This window comes from Bubalus kerabau, chromosome 10 (assembly GCF_029407905.1).
Source record: "Bubalus kerabau isolate K-KA32 ecotype Philippines breed swamp buffalo chromosome 10, PCC_UOA_SB_1v2, whole genome shotgun sequence".
Classification (NCBI taxonomy): Eukaryota; Metazoa; Chordata; class Mammalia; order Artiodactyla; family Bovidae; genus Bubalus; species Bubalus kerabau.
Window position 1 is genome coordinate 87,614,867 of NC_073633.1, and position 21,645 is coordinate 87,636,511.

The 21,645-nt window shown below is 33.8% G+C and overlaps 1 protein-coding gene across 5 annotated transcripts in view; it reads left to right on the forward strand.

Moving 5' to 3' along the window:
* PCNX1 (pecanex 1) overlaps window positions 1–21,645 on the forward strand; it is a 188,358-nt gene that overhangs the window by 75,090 nt on the left and 91,623 nt on the right. For 3 of the 5 annotated variants that reach the window (XM_055538492.1, XM_055538494.1, XM_055538493.1), the window contains exons 8-10: window positions 3,879–4,063; window positions 16,312–16,402; window positions 21,239–21,296. In XM_055538492.1, coding sequence (XP_055394467.1) covers window positions 3,879–4,063; window positions 16,312–16,402; window positions 21,239–21,296 — 334 coding nt within the window. The remainder of the gene's footprint in view (window positions 1–3,878; window positions 4,064–16,311; window positions 16,403–21,238; window positions 21,297–21,645) is intronic. The other 2 variants (XM_055538495.1, XM_055538496.1) reach the window with 1 other exon arrangement.

Consider the following 21,645-nt stretch of genomic DNA (forward strand, 5'->3'; position numbering starts at 1 on the left):
ATTTTTGTAAAGTAGTCTTCCAGTAGTCAGCGTGTAAATTGTGTTAGTTCAGTTCAGTTGCTCAGTCGTGTCCAACTCTTTGCAACCCCATGAACCTAAGGTTCCATATTTCCAGTGCAAAGATTATGTGTATCTTAAAGAGGCTGACTACATCATGAATAAAATAAGATAAAATTTAGCTGTGATGAATTAGGAGAAACGCCAATTTAATAAAAATTGTATTTTTTTAATTGCAAAAATATTCAGGTAAAGTATAGTGATACTCGCAGTGTAAGTTATATAATATTGTCGTCTGTAAATATAAGATAGCATGGTTTTGAAAAACTTGTCAGAAAGAAATGGAATAGGTATGATGATAGTTTAATTATAATTATTCTGTAGATACCAGTAAAAATATATTAACTTCTTTTAAACTTTAGTGAATAATGTAAGTAATCGACAGTCTAAAAAGCAACTTCATAAAAAATATGTATCCAAGGATTGGGAGTGAATCATCCATTTCCTCACAAAGAGAATTTGCATATATTTTAAAATGCTAGTTAGAATATCCTATTTCAGAATTATTTTTAAAGGTCTTTTTTTTTTTTTTTTTTTTTACTTAAGTTAACCTTGTAGGCCCTTACTACTTCTTCCCAGTTACTAGAGATGAAAACAGATGAATATTTAAAGATTCTGTAATACTAATACTAAGAGTTAGTTCTGTGTTTATCAGCCTAGATGTGGTATCTTTTAGAACTCTAGTTAATAGACTGGAATGAAAGTAGACCATCAGTGCATTTGGGGAAGGGAAAAAAGCTTTACTATATAGTTAGATTTATTTTTAAAATAGAGTGAAAGACCTGTAATCAAATAAGGTCATAGTTATAACTGAGTTGGTAATTGGAAATTCATATCATTTTTGGTACTCAGGAATGAATCCACCAAATACTTACGTTTGTGCACTGTATTCAAGACACTGAGTACTCTCGGAAATTTGTAGACCCACAGTAGTAATGTAATCATACTCAGAGTTTGTTTAGTTGGAAAGATACATGCAAAGATAAAAATCAGCATACAGCAGAATGTGTTACATACTAAATAAGTGCTAAGAGGAAGGAAAGACCAATACCAATTATATTTTTTTATCATTTAAATTAGGAAAGCTAATTAATTTAATTATTAGGATAACATGTCAGTGATGCTACTGATAGCCGATAGTTTAGAAACCTAAATTTCTATCTTTTGCCACATTGTGAAATAGTTGCTGTCTTTTCTGAAACTGGTAGTTTTGACATAAAATTGGTATTATAGAAAAGATTAATTTTTATCAGTTACTAGTTTAAGATGAAATACAACCCTCCAGGAATAGTTTTCCTGGCAATTTGTGCAAAAATAATAGGCTTTTTGAAATTCAAGGGACATAAACATTTTTTGTCTCCCTTTTGATGTTCAGAAACTTGACATTTATAACTGCATAGATTTTGGCTAATTTTCTTTGTTCTGGAGTTGATTTTCATACATTGCCTAGTACTTTGAAAACCTTATATATATATGAATATGTTGAAGAAAAGTGTATTCTCAATACACTCACTCTAGAATATATCTGACTGCCATAGAGCACCTTTATTTATGATTTTAATTGAAAAAATTGGCAAAATTTGCTGAACATATATATATGTTTATGTATGTGAGTGTATATATACACACACATTAATTTTAATATTTTACCTTCCAAATCTGAAGAGTCATCATACTTGAGCTGAAAAATTTTTCCCTTGTGAAATTTGGTCATTTGGGTAAAGTGTATAGATAAGTTTAGATGGCTTCCAAGGACAGACTTACTGTTTATGTACGTAAGAAACAAACATTTTAGTATATTAGTTCCCAAGATCGCCTCTTGATTTATTTCTATTGTACAAAGATTCTACTCTGAAGACATTATTAAGTGAATACCTTTAAAATTATGACTTTAAAAGTTAGTGCCAATGAGCGTTGACAAGTCTTTGTGGACTGGATCTTTTTAATATGTTGTATACATTCCTGTGCTCTACTTAGAGTATATAGTTTTTATTGGCTCTAAAAGAGGCCTGAAAACATGACTGTTTCAGGCAGTGGTGATTAATAGAACTTTCTGTGGTGGTGGATGTAGTCTATAATCTGCTCTGCCCAGTATGGTAAACACTGACGGCCAGCTCTGGCCTGCTCTGGTCGCTGTGGTAGCCGCTATCTATGTTGCATGTCTCTTGCTCACTTGAAATGTGGTTAGCATGATTGAGGAGCGAACATTTTAGTTACTTTAGCCACATATGGCTGTAGTTCCAGAGTATGTTCTACTGCCATAACCACAGCTTTAAGCAATGTATGCAGTATTTTTCCTTTTTATTTCATGGTTACAGTTGACCCTTAAACAACATGGGCTTGAACTGCATGGGTTCAGTTACATGTGGGTATTTTCAGTAATAAATAGTACAGAATGACACGATCCGTCGTTGGTTGAATCTTTGGATAAGGAGGGGCACCGTAAGCTATACATGGATTTTCGACTCTGCCGAGATTTGGTGCCTTGTCCCCCATGTTGTTTGAGGCTCAATTGTACTTCAGATTTAGCTCTCTTCCCAGTCTATAGCAGATTAGTTTGTTGTCTTGTAGACATCAGAGAAAGCACTCCTTTTAATTCAGAGGATTGGAGAGAAGTTGATATTCCTGAAAGTAATACTGCATAAGGCTGTTGTTAGTAGCATTCTTCTTTTAATTCCTAAAAGGTCTAATAATTTTAATAACAGTGCAGAATTGCATTGAACATCATGTACAGGATGATGTAGAATTATACTCAAAGTGTTCTCATCAGTTTAAATTTGAGTGTTATACTAAGAAAATTTAAGTTCTTAGTGTTTTAAAATAAATATGTAAAAATTAAAAATGATTTAATATAATAATTTCTTAGTTTTATCTACTTTTTAGATAATTAAAATTATCAAAATTATAACATTTAGATAATTTTAATAATTTTATAATCATGAAATACTAAATATTTTAAAATTTTTATAAAATTTTGAAAAGACTAATATTCCTTGAATAATTACTGGCTTCTAAATTATTTTTAAGGTTTTCTAAAATGATGGATTTCTGTAATTAAACTTGAGTATGAATTGGGAAAGATAAGATCAAAATTCAATAAGGGAACATAATTACTGTTAACTAACACCTGTATATAAAGCCTGTGACTTTATTTTAGAAATATGTAGGCTTTTCATAGAAAAAATATTTAATATATTTCTTGTAGCATCTCAGCAGTCATTTCTATTTCACTTGGTTGAATCAGTTCGTTTGTTTTTTTTTAATTCTGGTTTTCTTCACTAGTTTGTGATTTTCTTTTGATTCTGAATTGTTATCTTGGTTGCATTTGATAAAGATTCTTTGGTTTTCAAGTGCATAGAAATTTTGTTTTATTGTGAATTTCAGATGCAAGAATATTTGAAAGAACAATTCTAGAATAATTGTATCAGGGTTATAAATAAAAGTGCATATTGAACTTAAAAATAAGTATTATTTGAGGGACCAGCTATAGCCTATATGTATTTAATATACTTGTGACTCTTCTTTGTTGCTTTCTTTTTCCTTATACTAGAACTTTGTTGACTTGAGTTGGAAAGATGTTACAGATTGGTTGCTCTGCATATACATTGAATTTTTTTCTGTGTTCATCACCATGAATCAGATTTCAAAAAATCAGAAATTTCAAGCTAGCAGTATAATCTGCATATTTTATAAAGTTTGTTGCCTCTTTCTTAGGTTACACTGACACCTTTTTAAAAAAAATTAGTTTTCTATATTGACTTCTAGCTATTGTTTTCTCTTTTCTTCCCTGTAATGTCTCCCCAATCCATGTTTTTTCCTAGCCTTCAAGATGGTCAGCAAGGCCAGCAGTCCACAGCCCAGGTCAGAGTCCAGTCCCGCCCCCCTTCCCAGGCTGCAGTGCTCAGTGCTAGTGCCTCCTTGCTGGTGAGAAATGGGAGTGTCCACTTAGAAGCATCACATGACAATGCATCTGCTGTAGGCGGCAGCAGTTTGCACGATGAACTTGGTATGCAGGCCTTATGTAATCTTGGTGGCATAAAACTTGAATATAGCAGATAATGGGTAACAATGATTACAGTTCTTTCCTGAGATAGCTTCATTTTGGAACTACACGTAAGAGTACTTTTTACAGGATTTGCCCTGTGTATAAGGAAAATTTGACTTTTGCTTTTACCTTTTCTGTTTCTCTCAATTCATACTCTTCATTTTCTTCTGAGCATGTCTGTTATTAATAAGTAAAGTATCAATAAATGTTCACACTTTACTGTCCTCTTGTAATGATTTGGGCAGTTTTGCTATTTCTTGGTATTTGTACCACGTGGTGAAATGCTGAGTTTTTAAAAATTATTTTGATTGAACCTTCATTTCTCTAAATTCTCTGCTGTAGGGAAGGCAAAAATACTTTCTAATGGCCTATTACTATATAATCTTTCTTTTAGGTATTCTATATTTTACTTCAGTGTCTGTCACCTGAAGTAGGACTTAATGTAATTCTAAATGCAATACCTTGAGAACATCATGGCTCTATATTCAAATCAAAGAACTTTACAAAATTTTTTTCTTTTTTCCTGTTAATACATCTATAAATAGAAAATATAAGTTATTAAACAGTTAAATCTCAGAGAGGTGGTAGAGTTTTAAGCCTCAGTAATGTGTTAGAGAAACAGTATTTTATACTAGTTTGTTTTCTATTTCTCTCTCCAGGTCAGCTTTCTTGTGCTCAAAATGCAGATTAGTAGCAGTTGAAGAAAATCTTGTTATTCAGAAATATACATTTCAAAGTATTTTATTTGCTTACTGTGATTTTGTTTCTCCGTGTTATAACTGTCTTTGATTTATAACGAAGGTAATCTAGCTGATGCTTTGACGAAAAGGATATAATTGGTAGAGGGTGCCCAAATTAGGTATAAAAAATGTCATGCTGTTAATTGACTCTCTTTTTGTTTTGTAAAAACTGTTACAGAGAAAATTAGTACGTATTAGATATGCATATTGATGAAAATCATCAACTTTAGCAAACTTGATAGAAAGTTGAAAATGATATCTGTTTAAAACCTATCTGTTAGAACATTAGAACCTATGGTGATTTCTAAATAAAATGAGAAGGAAATAAGACATTTTAATTTTAGAGTGCTTATGCTCTGGAGTTTGTAATTTGAAGAGGTCAGGGAGTCTGTTTGAGAGAGTAAGGTAGACTTCAGTTTAGTTACCTGCTTTGATCAGTTGCAAATATATTGAGTAAATAGTATCTTTTTATTGACATTTCTCTTGGGTTAACTCAAAGTTCCTATGTTTGGAGGACTTGTCGATTTGTACCTGTACAATTACACTTACTATCACCCCTGTCCATTGGTCGTTTGGTAGTAGATTAACTAAGCTTAGATTTGGTTCATTTTGGGTTTTTTAAACTTTTGTCAAATGAAGAATAGAACTAGTAGGTGATTTTCCTCTGTAAAAATTCTTAATTTGTTCAAAAAACTTGCTAAGCAAGAAATCATATTCATAGATGATTGAGAATATGTACATTATCAACTTAGCATCTACTGGTGAATATTCAGGACATTCACTTAAAATTTGTATTTTAGCTTTTGTTTTAACTGCTTTCTGATAGTTCTTGGCCTCTCTTACAGTTGAGTATTGTCAAATTGAACGCCTAGTAATAATTAGTACAAAATACACAGTCAGTGGACAGTGTATATCCGTTCATTTCATAGCACATAAGGTTGACTAAGAAAAGATTCTAAAAATGAACTTACAGCTGAAGTTGAAGAAACTGATAGAGATACTGATTTTTATAATGTATTCCACTAGAATATTTGTGTTGCATAGTTTAATCTTCAACGTGATTTTAATTAACAGTAGTTAAATAATTTTATGGGATTGAATTGGGATACTGTATACTCAAATATGTTAAAGTTAGCCATGTTGTTCCCTAAAAGTATGGAATACTTATAAGAATTTCCCTTCCAAACTTAGCTTCTTCAACTGAAAATTTTAAATGTATAATTTTTACATGTTAAAATTTTTATATATACATAATATATTTATGTAACACACACATACTGAAACATACATATATACACTCATAGGTATTTATATATATGTTTGAGTACATATAAATGTTTGTATGTGTATTCATGTATATGTTGTAATTGTATGTTTACTTTTTAAAGTGAGAGATATTTGCCTTTTTCAGTTAAAGGAAACTTGCAGTCAGGCTTGTTTAATTCCAAGCCTAAGTCGTTTTCCTTAACTGTGTTTTTAACCTTTTTACTCTGTGGTGTCATAATAATTGATGACATGCATTTCCTCTACTAAACCCTGAGAATCCTTATTTTTCTGTTGCATTTTAACTAGCATTTCAAGACTATCAGGTAGCACTGGATATGGTAGAAAAGTTCATTGAAGATGGCATTATATGGTTTATTAGTAGTTTATTCAGCAGAGGAAAATACATTTTCATCATCCATTTTCAGCAGGCATAATTGTTCATCATAATTAATTTCTAAAACTGAATCTTAAGTGTATAATTTAGAACCTGATCTGAATAATTTAATGGTTTCCTTTCTTATTTGTAGACTGAATTTCCGTGCAAACTTTGTTTAATTATATGAATGATGGATAAGTTTTAAAGTTATAATCTTGAAATTTACCATCAAAAAATTTATCAAATCTTTCAATGTAACATTTTGTCCTTTTAAAAAAAAAAACAACAACACTGTATCCTAAGGGGTAATTTTCTTTTTATGAGCCTTTTGTTGAATTTAACTGATTTGTGGTTGATTTCATACTAAACTTTGAAACTTCAATTTTACTAAATAAAACAAGCTTTTGCATATTACCCAGGTAAGTTACTGAAGAGAGTCAGTTTTTATGTTAATCCTGGCTTCCACTTGTAACATAGGACTAATAAATTGATATAGTGATGAAACAGGTTATTCATATATATAACACAGCATCTCAGAAGAATTGTTGTAGATAGGATCAGGTAAAATAGGAAAATTTATGTTTTTTTGTGTGTGTGTTTGAAATTGGTAGTGATGAGTATTGAGAAGTATATACAAAATTATTTTCATGTGAAAAATAAAAATGCTGTTCTAGGCAAGAAATGAGGACAACAGAGTTTTATGTTTACCAAGACATAAGTATATAGATATCATAGATAGTATTCCTCTGAATTTTAAGACTTTCTTAATATCCTTATGTATTAGAGATTGAGAGAGTAATGAATTGATTTTTCTAAGGTTTTCTTTTGTTTCATTACTGTACAACTATTTACAAAGAAGGTGTTCTTGAGATAATCCTCTTTACTACAGAACTTATTACTTTGAAATTGTGGTCAGCTCTAGAAAAAGACTTAACTGAAATCTGCTAACACCCTATTGCCCTTAGATAGTTTATAGCAACTGTGCATTAGTATGGAGAAATACAATTTGGAGGCTCTTAAATTTTTTACTTAAAAAGTACTCAGGTGATTTATAATACTTTCAGTGATTTTTATTATTTAATAGTGTTAAAAAGTTATATGTATTATAGACTACTCTAACATTTTGGGCTGTGTCATTAAATACTTCTTATTACTGTTAATACAAAGTCAAGATGGCTTTAAGGAACCTTGGAGTCCATATTTTAGTCTTTTGTGTTACAGTAGATTTTTTTCATTCATCTAAACTAAAAGTTATATTCTTTTTTGCAACAGCCTTGATCTTGTTCTTTACTGCTTTTTAATACAAATTCTTTTTTGTATGTTTTTGCAGGGGAGGGCAACATAAAGTATATGTATAAATGAAAGTAAAATGTTTATTTTTATTGAAACAGTAAAACTCCTTCATTTTCCTTTTTGGTATAAGTATGGGAAAAGCATGTTCTAATACAAGTTACTGGAAAATAAAATGGAGAAGATTAAGTCATCTGTAATCTTATCACTCAACTTAGTGACTAAACAGCAACAGTCATATCACTCAAAGAGAGTCACTATTAACATTTTATATTTTTTTCCTTTCTTTTTTATTACATACATGTATATACTTTTCTAACAAAGAACTGGGATGATGTTGTATGACTTTTATGACACTGTATGAGTTTTGCTTTTTTCTTTTAGCACATTTAAACATTTATTAATGCTATTGCTTTTTAACTTATTGACTACCTACTATTTTATCACTGGAAAGTACATGAAAGGTAGTATAGAATAGTGGATTCTAGAATCAAACTTCTTGGCTTCAAATTCAAGCTCTGCTACTTTTAGCTGTAGCTATGTGATCTTGGGCAAGTTATTTTCTCTCCCTGTGCCTCAGTTTCCTCGTGTATCAAAAGGGGGTGGTAATATATACTTTATAGGTTTTTGGTGAGGATTATATCTATTAAAATATGCAAGGCAATTAGAACAGTGCCTACTAGTAAGTTAATTACATAAATAACGATTGCTGTTGTTAACATTATTTATTAAAATAGTTGACTAACCCCACTGTTAGTCTTCAAGGTGATTCCTGATATTTTTCTATTGTAATAATCTGGAGAATATCCTTCACACAGACTTTTCTGTGCAGCTGTGATTATTTCCTTAAGATAAATACAGTGAAATGGAATCATCTATCAAGGGGAAAAAACATCATTGAGACCTTGATGTATACTCTTAATTGCTTTATGGAAAGCCTGTACTAGTTTACTCTTTATCTGGCAGGGTTTGAAAGTGTCATTTTTATCCCAAGTGCTAAAACTAAAAATAAACCTAGATAAATTTTATTTCGTCCACCCTAATCTTCATTTCCTGGAAATGCTCAGAAGTTTACTGTTGTTACTGTGAAAAGACTGGCATATTATTTTTAGAAGTTTCAGATGCATGAACTACTCTAGAAAGTGGTTGAGATAGCTGATTTGTCTCTTGCCAGTCTGTGTTGTAAAGAATTCACTGAAACACTAGATTTAAACTGCTTTCTAACATTAAGATTCTAAATTAAAGTTGATTAGTGTGTGTTACATCAGTTAGAATGTATGTAGAGTCTTTAATTGAGAGACCTGTCCTCCCCTATCAAGTGACTGAAATTAGAGAGAAGTTTACATTTCTCTCATAATAGTCTGTTGAGAGCTGTCCTTAGAGGTGGGTTGGTTCTTTTTATCTTCCACATACAGCTTCCCTGCCTGGTCCATAATGACTGCTCCAGTTGTTGACATTTCCCCCCAACAGGAGGGCGGTGAGGAGGGGCGCTAAAATAAAAAGTCAAGGATAGCTAGACTTTATCTTTCAGTTTGTGACTTGGGAAATCTGCCTGTCACTTTCTTCTAGCTGCAAGAGAGGCTGGGAGAGGTCTCTAAGGACATAGACATAGTGGTGGCGGTGCTCAGTTGCTCAGTCCTGTCTGACTCTTGCAGTCCCATAGACTGTAGCCCCCAGGCTCTTCTGCCCATGGAATCCAGGCAAGAATACTGGAGCAGGTTGCCATGCCCTCCACCAGACACTCTTCTCGACCCAGGGACCGAATCTGTGTCTCCTGCATTGGCAGGTGGAATCTTTGCCACTGTGCCACCTGAGAAGCCCACATAGACATAGACTCAGCTGAAATTCAGTGAGGGGGAAGTCCTGTTTTTAAAAGGGGTAAGGACAAGATGAATACTGGAGGTCAGTCATTCGTTTTTGCCACCAGACGAAAGAAAGATAGTGCTAAGTCGAGTCCGACTCTTGAGATCTCATGAATTGTAGCTCGCCAGGCTCCACAATAAGACAAAAAGCGCTTCAAATCAATAAGATAAAGATCCATGACCTATTAGAAAAGTTGAACGTTACAAGTGGCTTGCAATTATTGGCAAACAGTTCAACTTTGCTCATAATTTTTTTAAATTGCAAATTAAAAATAGGATTAAGATATTTTTCATCTACTGAATGTATAGTGATATCTTTTTTTGGAAGGGTCTGGAGATGTGGACAACTAAAAGATTGAACATTTTTGGAGGACAGTTTAGAACAGTAGACCAAAAATGCCTATATATTTTAATCTACAGGTTTTGCAAACATACAGATGTATATGTACATGGATATTCATCATACCATTGCTTGTACTTTTGAAACAGACTAAATGTTTGTTACTAGAGAACCCTCCTGTGTTAGTCTATTCATGGACATAGCTATAATATTCAGAACTTGATGTGTATATGTTATCGACATGAAAAGTTAAGCTATTTAGTAAGCAAATGTAGATAAAAATTGTTCAGAAGAACATAGAATCTGTTCTGGGTTTTTCTGGTGGGTGAGAACTTTCTTCATTTTATATACTGCTTTCAGTCTTTCAATGTGTCATATTTTTTAAATGAAACACCAAAACAAAGCAACAAATGTCACTCACTGTCCAAAACCTTGATTAGTTACTTGTGGGAATTTCACTGACTACATGCTGTCTCATGCTTATCTAATACTTTGTCTTTTACTTGGTCCATCTTTTTTTTCTTTGTTTTTAAATCAACTTTATTGACATAAAATTTAGGCATGATAAATTGTATCCCTTCAACATGTACAATTTGTGAGTTTTAACAGATGTGCACACCTGTGAAATCAAGATACAGAACGTTTTCACCAAGAGATTGTGGCCCTGTTGCCGTCCATGCCTCCTCGGCTCCTGGCCACAGGCATCCACTCTGTGCTTTGTGTCATTGTTTTCCCCTCTCCTAGAAGTTCATATAAATGCATTCACATTTTATGTGGCCTTTTGTGTTTAGTTTTGCACTTATCGTGATGCTTCAGAGATTCATCGTGTTGTTGCATGTGTTAGCAGTTTGTTGCTTGCTGATGAATATTCCTGCTGTGAGCTTCCTCTGTATTGTGTATTCATTCATCTGTCAGTGGACAAGTTTATGTTGTATCCAGGTATTGGCTGTTGTGGGTAAAATGTCTAAAATGTTTTCAAAAGTAGTTGTATATTCCCATGGGCATGTATGAGAGTTCCAGTTGTTCCCATTCTTGCTGACATTTGTTACTGTTGGCTTTTTAAGTGTTAGACCTAATGGGTGTGTAACGGTATCTTACTGTGGTTTAAATCTACATGTCTCTTATGACTAAGGGTGATGAGGATCCTTTGATGGGTTTATTAGTTATGCATATATCTTCTGTGAAGTGTGTCCAAATCTTTTCCTCACTTTCAAAATTGAGCTGTTTGTCTTATTATTGACGTGTAACAGTTCTTGTGATATTTTAGATACCACTAAGTCATCAGATGCAAGTTACAAATGTCTTCTCCCCAGTCTGTGACTTTTTTGTTTGTTTATCTGAATCACTTGTAATGTCATCAGTGTCATTGTTATAGAGTATTTTATCAAACTAAGGAGGACTTGTCCTTTCGAAAGGAATGTGAGATGGTGAAATTATATCAGAATATGAACTTGTATATTTCACTTCTGGACAGTTCACCTGATCTGGGGATTCCACTTAATGAATCACAACACTACTTAACACAGTGTTTTGTTAAATCAGAGCTAGAGAACAGTGACCATGGCAGTAAAATATACCGGTATATAAATCTCTTTCACTGTTACCAAGCAACAGTTACCTGTTTTTTCTTTGTGTGTGTGTGTGCGCGCGCATGTGTGTTCACTCAAAAGTTGTCTTCTAAACTTCGTTTTCCTCTAAAATAACTTCTTTTTCCTTCCCTTTTTCTTATTCTTCTCCTGCTTTAAAAACTTAGCACAGTGTTGTACATTCTACGAAGAAGGACTGGTTCTCAGTATTGAAACTTTAAATTATGAGTAGCATAGTGACTTGATTTCCATTTAGAACAAGAGCTAAAGAGGTTTTATAAGACTAAGGCTTTTGGTCTAGGACAGAGATTAGCAAACTATGGCCTAGAGGCTAAAATCCAGCTTGATGCTTGTTTCTGTGAATGAAGTAAATGAATATGTGACATGTTTTCTGTGGCTGCTCTCACACTACGGTGGCAGACTGGAACTGTGGCACCAGTGACCATCTGGCCCACAGAGCCTAAAGTATTTACTGTGTGGCCCCTTACAGAGAAACTTCACTGACCTCTTGTCTAGGCAGAAGTAGGTCCATGAACTTGTAGGCAGCAGTAAAATGAGTCATTTCTGTCTGGGGGAAAACTCATGTTTCCTCAGAGACTGCACTGAGGCACCACTCATGATGATAAGGGAGGATACTATCCAAGAAATTGGAACCTTCTCTCTTAAAAGTGTAATATATTCATTAAAATAGCATTGTGAGCACAATACTCATCACCGTCAGAAAAAGGCACTTTCTATAGTGTACTCAAGTGAGTCACATAGATTTATGTATTCCCCCCATTGCCTTTTTTTTTCCCCTTGCGAGAGTACTATTTTATTATATTTAGGTACAGAAATTTGAAAACAGGTCTCGTTTTCTTGCCATATCTTTTTTTTAAATTGCGAGATATTTGCTTTACAACATTGTGCAGGTTTCTGTCACACATCAACATGACTCAGCCAGAGATGTCCATATGTCCTCTCCCTCTTGAACCTCCCATCTCCCACCCATCCCACGCCTCTGTGTCCCCCACTGCCTTCTAAAGACACTTTGTAAAGCCCTCTCCTTTCTGTCTATCTCTGTTCGTTCTTGTAGCCAGCCCCTCCATGCCCTGAGAGGAATGCTAGAGAAGTGAGACGTCAAGCAGTGTATCAGGGTTAGGCTTGGAGAACCCAAGATGAGTGGGAATGGGGAGGTGATCTGCAGAGGGAAATTATCCAAGAAATATAAGAGGCCTTCCTTATTGTTGGTACTGGGAGGATTTGAAAAACCCTACAGATGATTTGCCCTTCTAGTAGCCACTTCTTTCTAAGATAAATGAGTGACGTTAAGAAAGCAATAAGCATTTCTCATGATCTTATTTACTGAACTTTGTATTATGTAGTGAGTATTTTTATTGATAGGACTAATTAGAGAATCTCGTTAATTTCTGTCTTTTATCTGTGTTTATCCATTTTAAATCTGTCTGCTGTGTCATTTGTGGCTTCAGTGAAATGCTTCAAGGGTCCTTGTTCTTTAAATCAGTATTCAGTTTTACTTATCTTCTTGTTCATCACTTATTTATTGACCTGTGGTTACTTGAAATTCTCCTACCTCAAAAAACAAACAAACAAACGGAGTTCTGTGTAATTAAATGGAATTTTTGTAAATAATCACAGTCATAATTGAATATTTGAGACATAAATACCAGGTACCTTAACATCTGTTTATCTTAGAGACACTATATCATGACCAATCTCATTATTAAGTCTGAAATTTCAGACTCCAGTCTTGTGAGAAATTGCTTTTCTTTTAATGTCATCAGATAGCCAACTATTAAATATTAGTAATTATGATCTAGGAGTTGAATTAGGATGCGATAACTTAGTGTATAATCATAATATATGTGAAGAGGACTTATTTCATTAATATTATACTTTCTTCCCAATTTATGTTCATTAGAAATAATATTTAAATAGAAATATTTTTCTTAATACACAAATTTATTAAAATAGGATTATTAATAGGGGCACATTTACTTGTTAAGAATGGTTAACTGTGATTATAGTCTTAATCTCAAATGAGATATATATGAAATTGTTATGTTTGCTAAGAAGATTTGTGCACATTTAAGAGATTCTTAATTTCTATAAACCAATAGAAAAATGTACTTATTTCTATTTTGGTTGTTATCAAAGATGTTTTTAGTAAATTATTAATATATTAAAATGTTACAAGTTTTTCACAGAAACCCTAAACTGAACATTTTTTAATGTAATATTTTTTTTCTGAGTTATCTTATGAATAACATTTGTTACTTCTGAAGTGCTATCAGTTGCCGGGCCCAGAGATATAAGAGGGATGTAGAATCTGTTCATTTGGTGGAGTTAAGTTGGAAATACACCAGGAAGCCTTAATACAAGTTAAGTTAGTTCTGACATATACCATGTATGTTTTTATGAACCTGAACATGTTTATAGTTAGTATGTAGACAGAAGCATCTTAAAAAAACCCAAAACCGTTGAAGTCATGCATGTTTTTTGAAATGATAGCTGCCCTTTTCTTACACGTGTTTTATGCCTTGTTGAAATTTTTGAATTTTATTACTTGTTAGTCACTAGTTTGTATGTATTCAGAGTTGTAGATTTATATAGTAATAGGATGACAACATTTTTTCCAGCTTTCTATCTAAAATATTTTTGAAGAGGAATCTTTTATTTTTATTTAAAATATACTTATTTCTATGTTTCATACTAGACATTCATAAATAAAGGACAACACAGTTGTGTTAATGACTTAATCATCATTTACTGTTTCACTTGAAAATTACAGAGTAATTAATATTCTAGTTAACTTCAGATGCATGCAAATATTATTTTTAGTAGCATAAGAATAGGACTTATATTACTAAAAATCCCATGGAATGCTTAAATGCTCAGAATATACTCCAATAATTTAAATTTTATTGAATATAGAACTAACTTACTTGGAAAATATACACAAATTATGTGATATAAACACTAATATTTATACATTCCTTTCTTACTGGATTTCACCCTCCCAGTTCTATGTGTGATTCAGTCATTTAATATGATTTTATAGTTCTTCTACACTTACATGCAATCTGTGGTTTTGATCAGGTGTTTCTTTTTTTCTGCTAATGTAAGTTAATTGTTGTAGCACAGCTAGTCTCTGATTATCCATGCTAAGTGAGAAAAGAGTACAGAATAAATAATTATAATTTAAAAATAAAAAAATCTCAGTTAAGGCATTTTTAACTTTTTTGTTTACTAGCAATTTCTGCAAACACCCCTCCCCCTATCACTTCAAAAAAATGAAATCCTTTCATTTTAGTTTCTTATTCTGGTTTCTGTTAGAAGTGCTAAGAATGAGTAACTCTTTGGGGTAGAAAGTGAAGTTTTGGATAACCTACATGCTGAGTAATCCTCCTTTGAAATACAGCAAATGAGTTAAGGATTTCATAGAATTTTTTTCCTAATTTATCTCAGGAGTATTCTAACCCCCCCCCCCCAAAAAAAACACCCAGCTACTACAGAAAAGACCATATTATAAATATTTTCATATTCTGTCCATGACCCATAAGTACTCAAATAATCCTATTTAATTAAGTAGTTTTTCTGATTCTACTCATTTTTGAATCAAGTAATTGTTGAAATGTTCTGCAAACCCTTGGTTATATTATTAGTATATTAGAGGGAATTTTATTGTCATTTTTCAAGAATTTGACTTAAATAAAAATTCTTATTGTGTCCTGTTCTTATTGTAGTCATGGAAGAGAAATCTTTTAGCCTTGCCATCAAGTTGAAATTGTCCTTTAGATTTCTCATGTTTATAACCTCAGTAATTCTAGCTAGTAAAACAAAAACTTCATAAATATTCAAAAGGCAGCCTGGACCAGATCCAAACAGTTTCAGTTATATACTGCATTGTCCTACTAGAAATTTGTATTTTTTATTTATGTTCCCTTCCCACCATTTGATATGGCTGTCATAGATCTTCAAAGTATAGAATGAATTTTAGTATTTAGATTTCTAAAACTCCATTATCAGAAGTCATTTTATCTTCAATAGTTCATCTGTGTAAGAGTTTTTTTTTTAACCTATATTCCTCTGCAATCAACAAAGTTTCTAAACCTTTTAGAGTTTTGTAGATAGTTGGCCACAGCAAATTGTGTTCCTAAATTTCTCTATAGAGTTCTTGTAGAATCATACAACTAGTAATGTTCATTAAATATTATAGTTTAATTATCACCAACACTATTATACATCATTCATTGAACTTCCTTAGATCCATTTTGGCACCATTTCTTCTTAAAAGTAACATAAAACCAAAAAACTCTGAAGGTAATCACACAAATTTTTTGTCTTGCAGTTTGAGCTGTATTAAAACTTAAAGCAGCCCTTCCAAATGGCCACTTACCACTTGTAACTAGTGGTCAGATGACCTTAAAACAGCATTAAATTTGTATATATTGTAACTTGAATTGAAAATATTCTGGGAGGAGAAAAGAGAAGACTGCTCTTGTAAAGCTGACTTAAATCACTTTTAATACCTGATTATTTATGTTGACATTTTGTCCACTGTTTAGCATTCCCTTTTGATTTATGTCACGCTGAATTACATGTAGATCATTGTTTTTTTAAATATTTTGAAAAAAGGAAGTTACAGTTCATTTTCTTAAACTCTTAACAAGTTTAAAATTAGTGTTTCATGAAGGAAAATTTCTGAGTATTCTAATGGCTTTTTTAAACAAATGATTTATTTGCTAGGTAAGTTCTCTTCTACGCTTTATGAGACTGGTGGCTGTGATATGTCACTTGTGAATTTTGAACCAGCAGCAAGAAGAGCGTCCAATATCTGGTATGTGTGAAGTCGTGTTAGGGGAGTTTATGTACTTGCATAATAAGTTTGCCATTTTTAAAGTTTGTAAACCTTGAGATAGAAGAGTTGTTTGTTTATATTGGCTAAAATAAATTCACATTATGCATTGGTTGCCAAAAAGTAGAACTGTTTACTGTGGAAAAAAAAGAAAACCATTATTAAAAGCTATTACGAGTTTTTGCTTTTTGTTTGCTATTATATGTTTTTAAAATTAAGTAAAAATTTCTTGTAGATCTTACTGTGGGATAGTGGTTTCCCACAATTTCAAATTTAACTCTCTATATATTGCATGATGGAAAAAATTTATTAGAAAAACATTTACACAACTGTGTTCAAACCCATCAATTCTCTTTTTTAGTGTAATTTCAAATTTTTATTTCTGTGTGAGGATTTCAGCCAAGTGTCTTTTTAAGTGATCGTCTTTCATTTTGTTTTAAAATGTGTTTACCAACTATAAGGAGGAAGAATTTCTTAAAATATGAGTCATGTGTTGCATTTAATTTCTTTTCTCTCCTTCCCTCAGGAAGAAATTATGTAAGATAACAGAAGTTTGGAGGAAAGCAAATAAGAAATAGAAACCTTGATCATATAACACAGTTATAATTTAGAATGTGTTAAAAATTTTCTGAAAGTTTTACTAATCAAATTGCTGTATTGAAATTCATTGTTGGTTGATTACCTCACTTTTTTTTTTTCTACAGGGTCATTTGATTTTTATTTTAGGACTTATGTTTCATAATGGGATATTTATTTAAATGTTACATATCTATGGGCAGTTCACTTAGTTTTTTCAATTTTGAGAGGCTGTTTAAAGCAATAAGATCTTGTTGTCACTTAGCATGAACATTTAAAAAACTGTACTCTTTAAGCTCTTTTAGTACTGTTTCAGAGTTTACCCCCTCAGATTGAATTGGGATGTTTAGATAATTTTGTAACTGTGGAAGCAACAGGAGGATGGAGCACTGAGAACAATTATGTTTAACATAATTCAAGATAAGAACAATTCCTTACACCATAATGTGTTAAGGTCTCAAGTTTTGAAATCTAAACTTGAGTGAACTGTGGAAACTGAATTGTCATCTTCTAGACTACCATATCGGAGAAGGCAATGGCACCCCACTCCAGTACTCTTGCCTGGAAAATCCCATGGACGGAGGAGCCTGGTAGGCTACAGTCCATGGGGTCGCAAAGAGTCGGACACAACTGAGCAACTTCACTTTCACTTTTCACTTTCATGCATTAGAGAAGGAAATGGCAACCCACTCCGGTGTTCTTGCCTGGAGAATCCCAGGGACGGGGGAGCCTGGTAGGCTACCGTCTATGGGGTCACACAGAGTCGGACACGACTGAAGTGACTTAACGTAACGTACACTACCATATAGATTAAATTTATTGTGGCTCTTGGCAATATGTTAATTGCTTTCTTAAACAATTTTCACAAGAACCTTAAAATCAGTTCAGTTGTGTCTGACTCTTTGTCCATGACCCCATGGACTCCAGCACACCAGGTTTCCCTGTCCATCACCAACTCCTGGAGTTTACTCAAACTCATGTCCATTGAGTTGGTGATGCCATCTAACTATCTTCATCCTCTGTCGTCCCCTTCTCCCACCTTCAATCTTTCCCAGCATCAGGGTCTTTTCAAATGAGTCAGTTCTTCGCATCAGGTGGCCAAGGTATTGGAGTTTCAGCATCAGTCCTTCTAGTGAATATTCAGGACTGATATCCTTTAGGATAGACTGGTTGGATCTCCTTGCAGTCCAGGGGACTTCCAAGAGTCTTCTCCAACACCACAGTTCAAAAGCATCAATTCTTCGACACTCAGCTTTCTTTATAAGTCCAACTCTCACATCCATACATGACTACTGGAAAAACTATAGTTTTGACTAGATGGACCTTTGTTGGCAAAGAAATATCTCTGCTTTTTAATATGCTGTCTAGAATAGTCATAACTTTCCTTCCAAGGAGTAAATGTCTTTTAATTTCATGGCTGCAGTCACCATCTGCAGTGATTTTGGACCCTTCCCCCCCTAAATAAAGTCCATCACTGTTTCCATTGTTTACCCATCGATTTGCCATGAAGTGATGGAAACAAATGCCATGATCTTAGTTTTCTGAATGTTGAGCTTTAAGCCAGTGTTTTCACTTTCCTCTTTCACTTTCATCAAGAGGCTTTTTAGTTCTTCTTCACTTTCTGCCATGAGGGTGGTATCATCTGCATATCTGAGGTTATTGATATTTCTCCCGGCAATCTTGATTCCAGTCTAGCATTTTTCATGATGTACTCTGCATAAAAGTTAAATAAGCAGGGTGACAATGTACAGCCTTGATATACTCCTTTCCTGATTTGGAACTCAGTTCTAACTGTTGCTTCTTCATCTGCATACAGATTTCTCAGGAGGCAGGTCAAGTGGTGTGGTATTCCCATCTCTTTAAGAATTTTCCAGAATTTGTTGTGATCCACACAGTCAAAGACTTTGGTGTAGTCAATAAAGCAGAAATAGATATTTTTCTGGAACTCTCTTGCTTTTTCGATGATCCAGCGGATGTTGGCAATTTGACCTCTGGTTCCTCTGCCTTTTCTAAATCCAGTTTGAACATCTGGAAGTTCATGGTTGCTGAAGCCTGGCTTGGAGAATTTTGAGCATTACTTTGCTAGCATGTGAGATGACTGCAATTGTGCGGTAGTTTGAGCATTCTTTGGCATTGCCTTTCTTTGAGATTGGAATGAAAACTGACCTTTTGGAAACACTGCTGAGTTTTCCAAATTTGCTTGCATATTGAGTGCAACACGTTCACAGGATTTGAAATAGCTCAACTGGAATTTCATCACCTCTGCTAGCTTTGTTCATAGTGATGCTAAGGGCTACTTGACTTCACATTCCAGGATGTTTGGCTCTAGGTTGGTGATCACACCATTGTGACTATCTGGGTCATGAAGATCTTTTTTGTATAGTTCTTCTGTGTATTCTTGCCACTCTTCTTAATATCATCTGCTTCTGTTAAGTCCATACCATTTCTGTCCTTTATTATGCCCACCTTTGGATGAAATGTTCCCTTGGTATCTGTAATTTTCTTGATGAGATCTCTAGACTTTCCCATTCTATTGTTTTCCTCTCTTTCTTTGCACTGATCACTAAGGAAGGCTTTCTGATCTCTCCTTGCTATTCTTTGGAACTCTGCATTCAAATGGGTATCTCTTTCCATTTCTCCTTTGCCTTTTGCTTTTCTTCTATTCACAGCTACTTGTAAGGCCTCCTCAGACAACCATTTTGCCTTTTTGCATTGCTTTTCCTTGGGGATGGTTTTGATCACCGCCTCCTGTACAATGTCATGATCCTCTCCATAGTTCTTCAGGCACTCTGTCTATCAGATCTAATCCCTTGAATCTATTTCTCACTTCCAGTGTATAATCGTAAGGGGTTTGCTTTAGGTCATACCTGAATGGTGTAGTGGTTTTCCCTACTTTCTTCAATTTCAGTCTGAATTTAGCAGTAAGGAGTTCATGATCTGGGCCACAGTCAGCTCCTGGTCTTGTTTTTGCTGACTGTTATAGAGCTTCTCCATCTTTGGCTCCAAAGAATATACTCAATCTGATTTTGGTATTGACCATCTATGTCCATGAGTAGAGTCTTCTCTTGTGTTGTTGGAAGAGGGTGTTTGCTATGACCAGTGCATTCTCTTGGGAAAACTCTGTTAGCCTTTGCCCTGCTTCATTCTGTACTCCCAAGGCCAAGTTTGCCTGTTACTCCAGGTGTTTCTTGACTTCCTACTTTTGCATTCCAGTCCCCTATGATGAAAAGGACATCTTTTTGGGTGTTAGTTCTGGAAGGTCTTGTAGGTCTTCATAGAACCATTCAACTTCAGCTTCTTCAGCATTACTGTTTGGGGCATAGACTTCGATTACTGTGATATTGAATGGTTTGCCTTGGAAATGAACAGAGATCATTCTGTCATTTTTGAGATTGCATTCAAGTACTGCATTTCGGACTCTTTTGTTGACTATGATGGCTACTCCATTTCATCTAAGGGATTTTCCCACAGTAGTAGACATAATGGTCATCTAAGTTAAATTCACCCATTCCAGTCCATTTTAGTTCACTGATTCCTAAAATGTCGATGTTCAGTCTTTCCATCTTCTGTTTGACCACTTCCAATTTACCCTGATTCATGGACCTAACATTCCAGGTTCCTAAGCAATATTGCTCTTTATAACATCGGACTTTACTTCCATCACCAGTCACATCCAGATCTGGGTGTTGTTTTTGCTTTGGCTCTCTCTCTTCATTCTTTCTGGAGTTATTTCTCCACTGATCTCCAATAGCATATTGGGCACCTACCGACTTGGGGAGTTTATCTTTCAGTGTCCTATCTTTTTGCCTTTTCATACTGTTTATGTGGTTCTCAAGGCAAGAATACTGAAGTGCTTTGCCATTCCCTTCTCCACTAGACCACGTTTGTCAGAACTCTCAGAAACATGACCCTTGCCTAACTCAGTGAAACGATGAACCATGCTGTGTAGGGCCACCCAACCTTGTGCTGGAAGTACTCTTATCCTGTGAGGAAACTGAGGTATTAAAAGATGAGATAACTGTCCAAGATCTCATGCAGTTGAGGAAGAGATTTGAATATAGATACTCTGACCCACAGGCTATGTGCCTTATCACGACCCTAGGAAAATTTGACTTTCTATTTTGAAGTTTACATGGAAAAGTAAAGACAGTGTAAATATCGTATAATTGTTCATGCATTTATTTTTCTTTCTACTACTTGACAAGCTGTTTATTCCCTAAAGTATTTTTCATTTTATTTTAGTGACACGGATTCTCATGTATCCAGTTCTACCTCAGTTCGATTTTATCCACATGATGTGGTAGGTTTTCCTTTATTTTTATAAAATGATATATTTTCGTATTAAGTAGTTCCATAAAGCAGAAAAATGATTTGGTTACATAATATTGATTTTGTTGAAAGCTATGGCAAAATTACCTTTGCTGTTCCATAATGGATCTCTTTTCATAAGTCCTTTGTTAAGAAATATAAAACACCATAAAGTTGGATTAGCTATATATGAATGCGTAATTATACTTCTGAGGGTTTGCAAAGGTCTTACTTACTCACCAATGTCATAATCTAGGTGTGCCATTTTAAAACTTCACTTTTGGTACATAGGTAACTGATTTGGTACTTACCTAACTGCTGGTTAACTATTAGTTATTTTT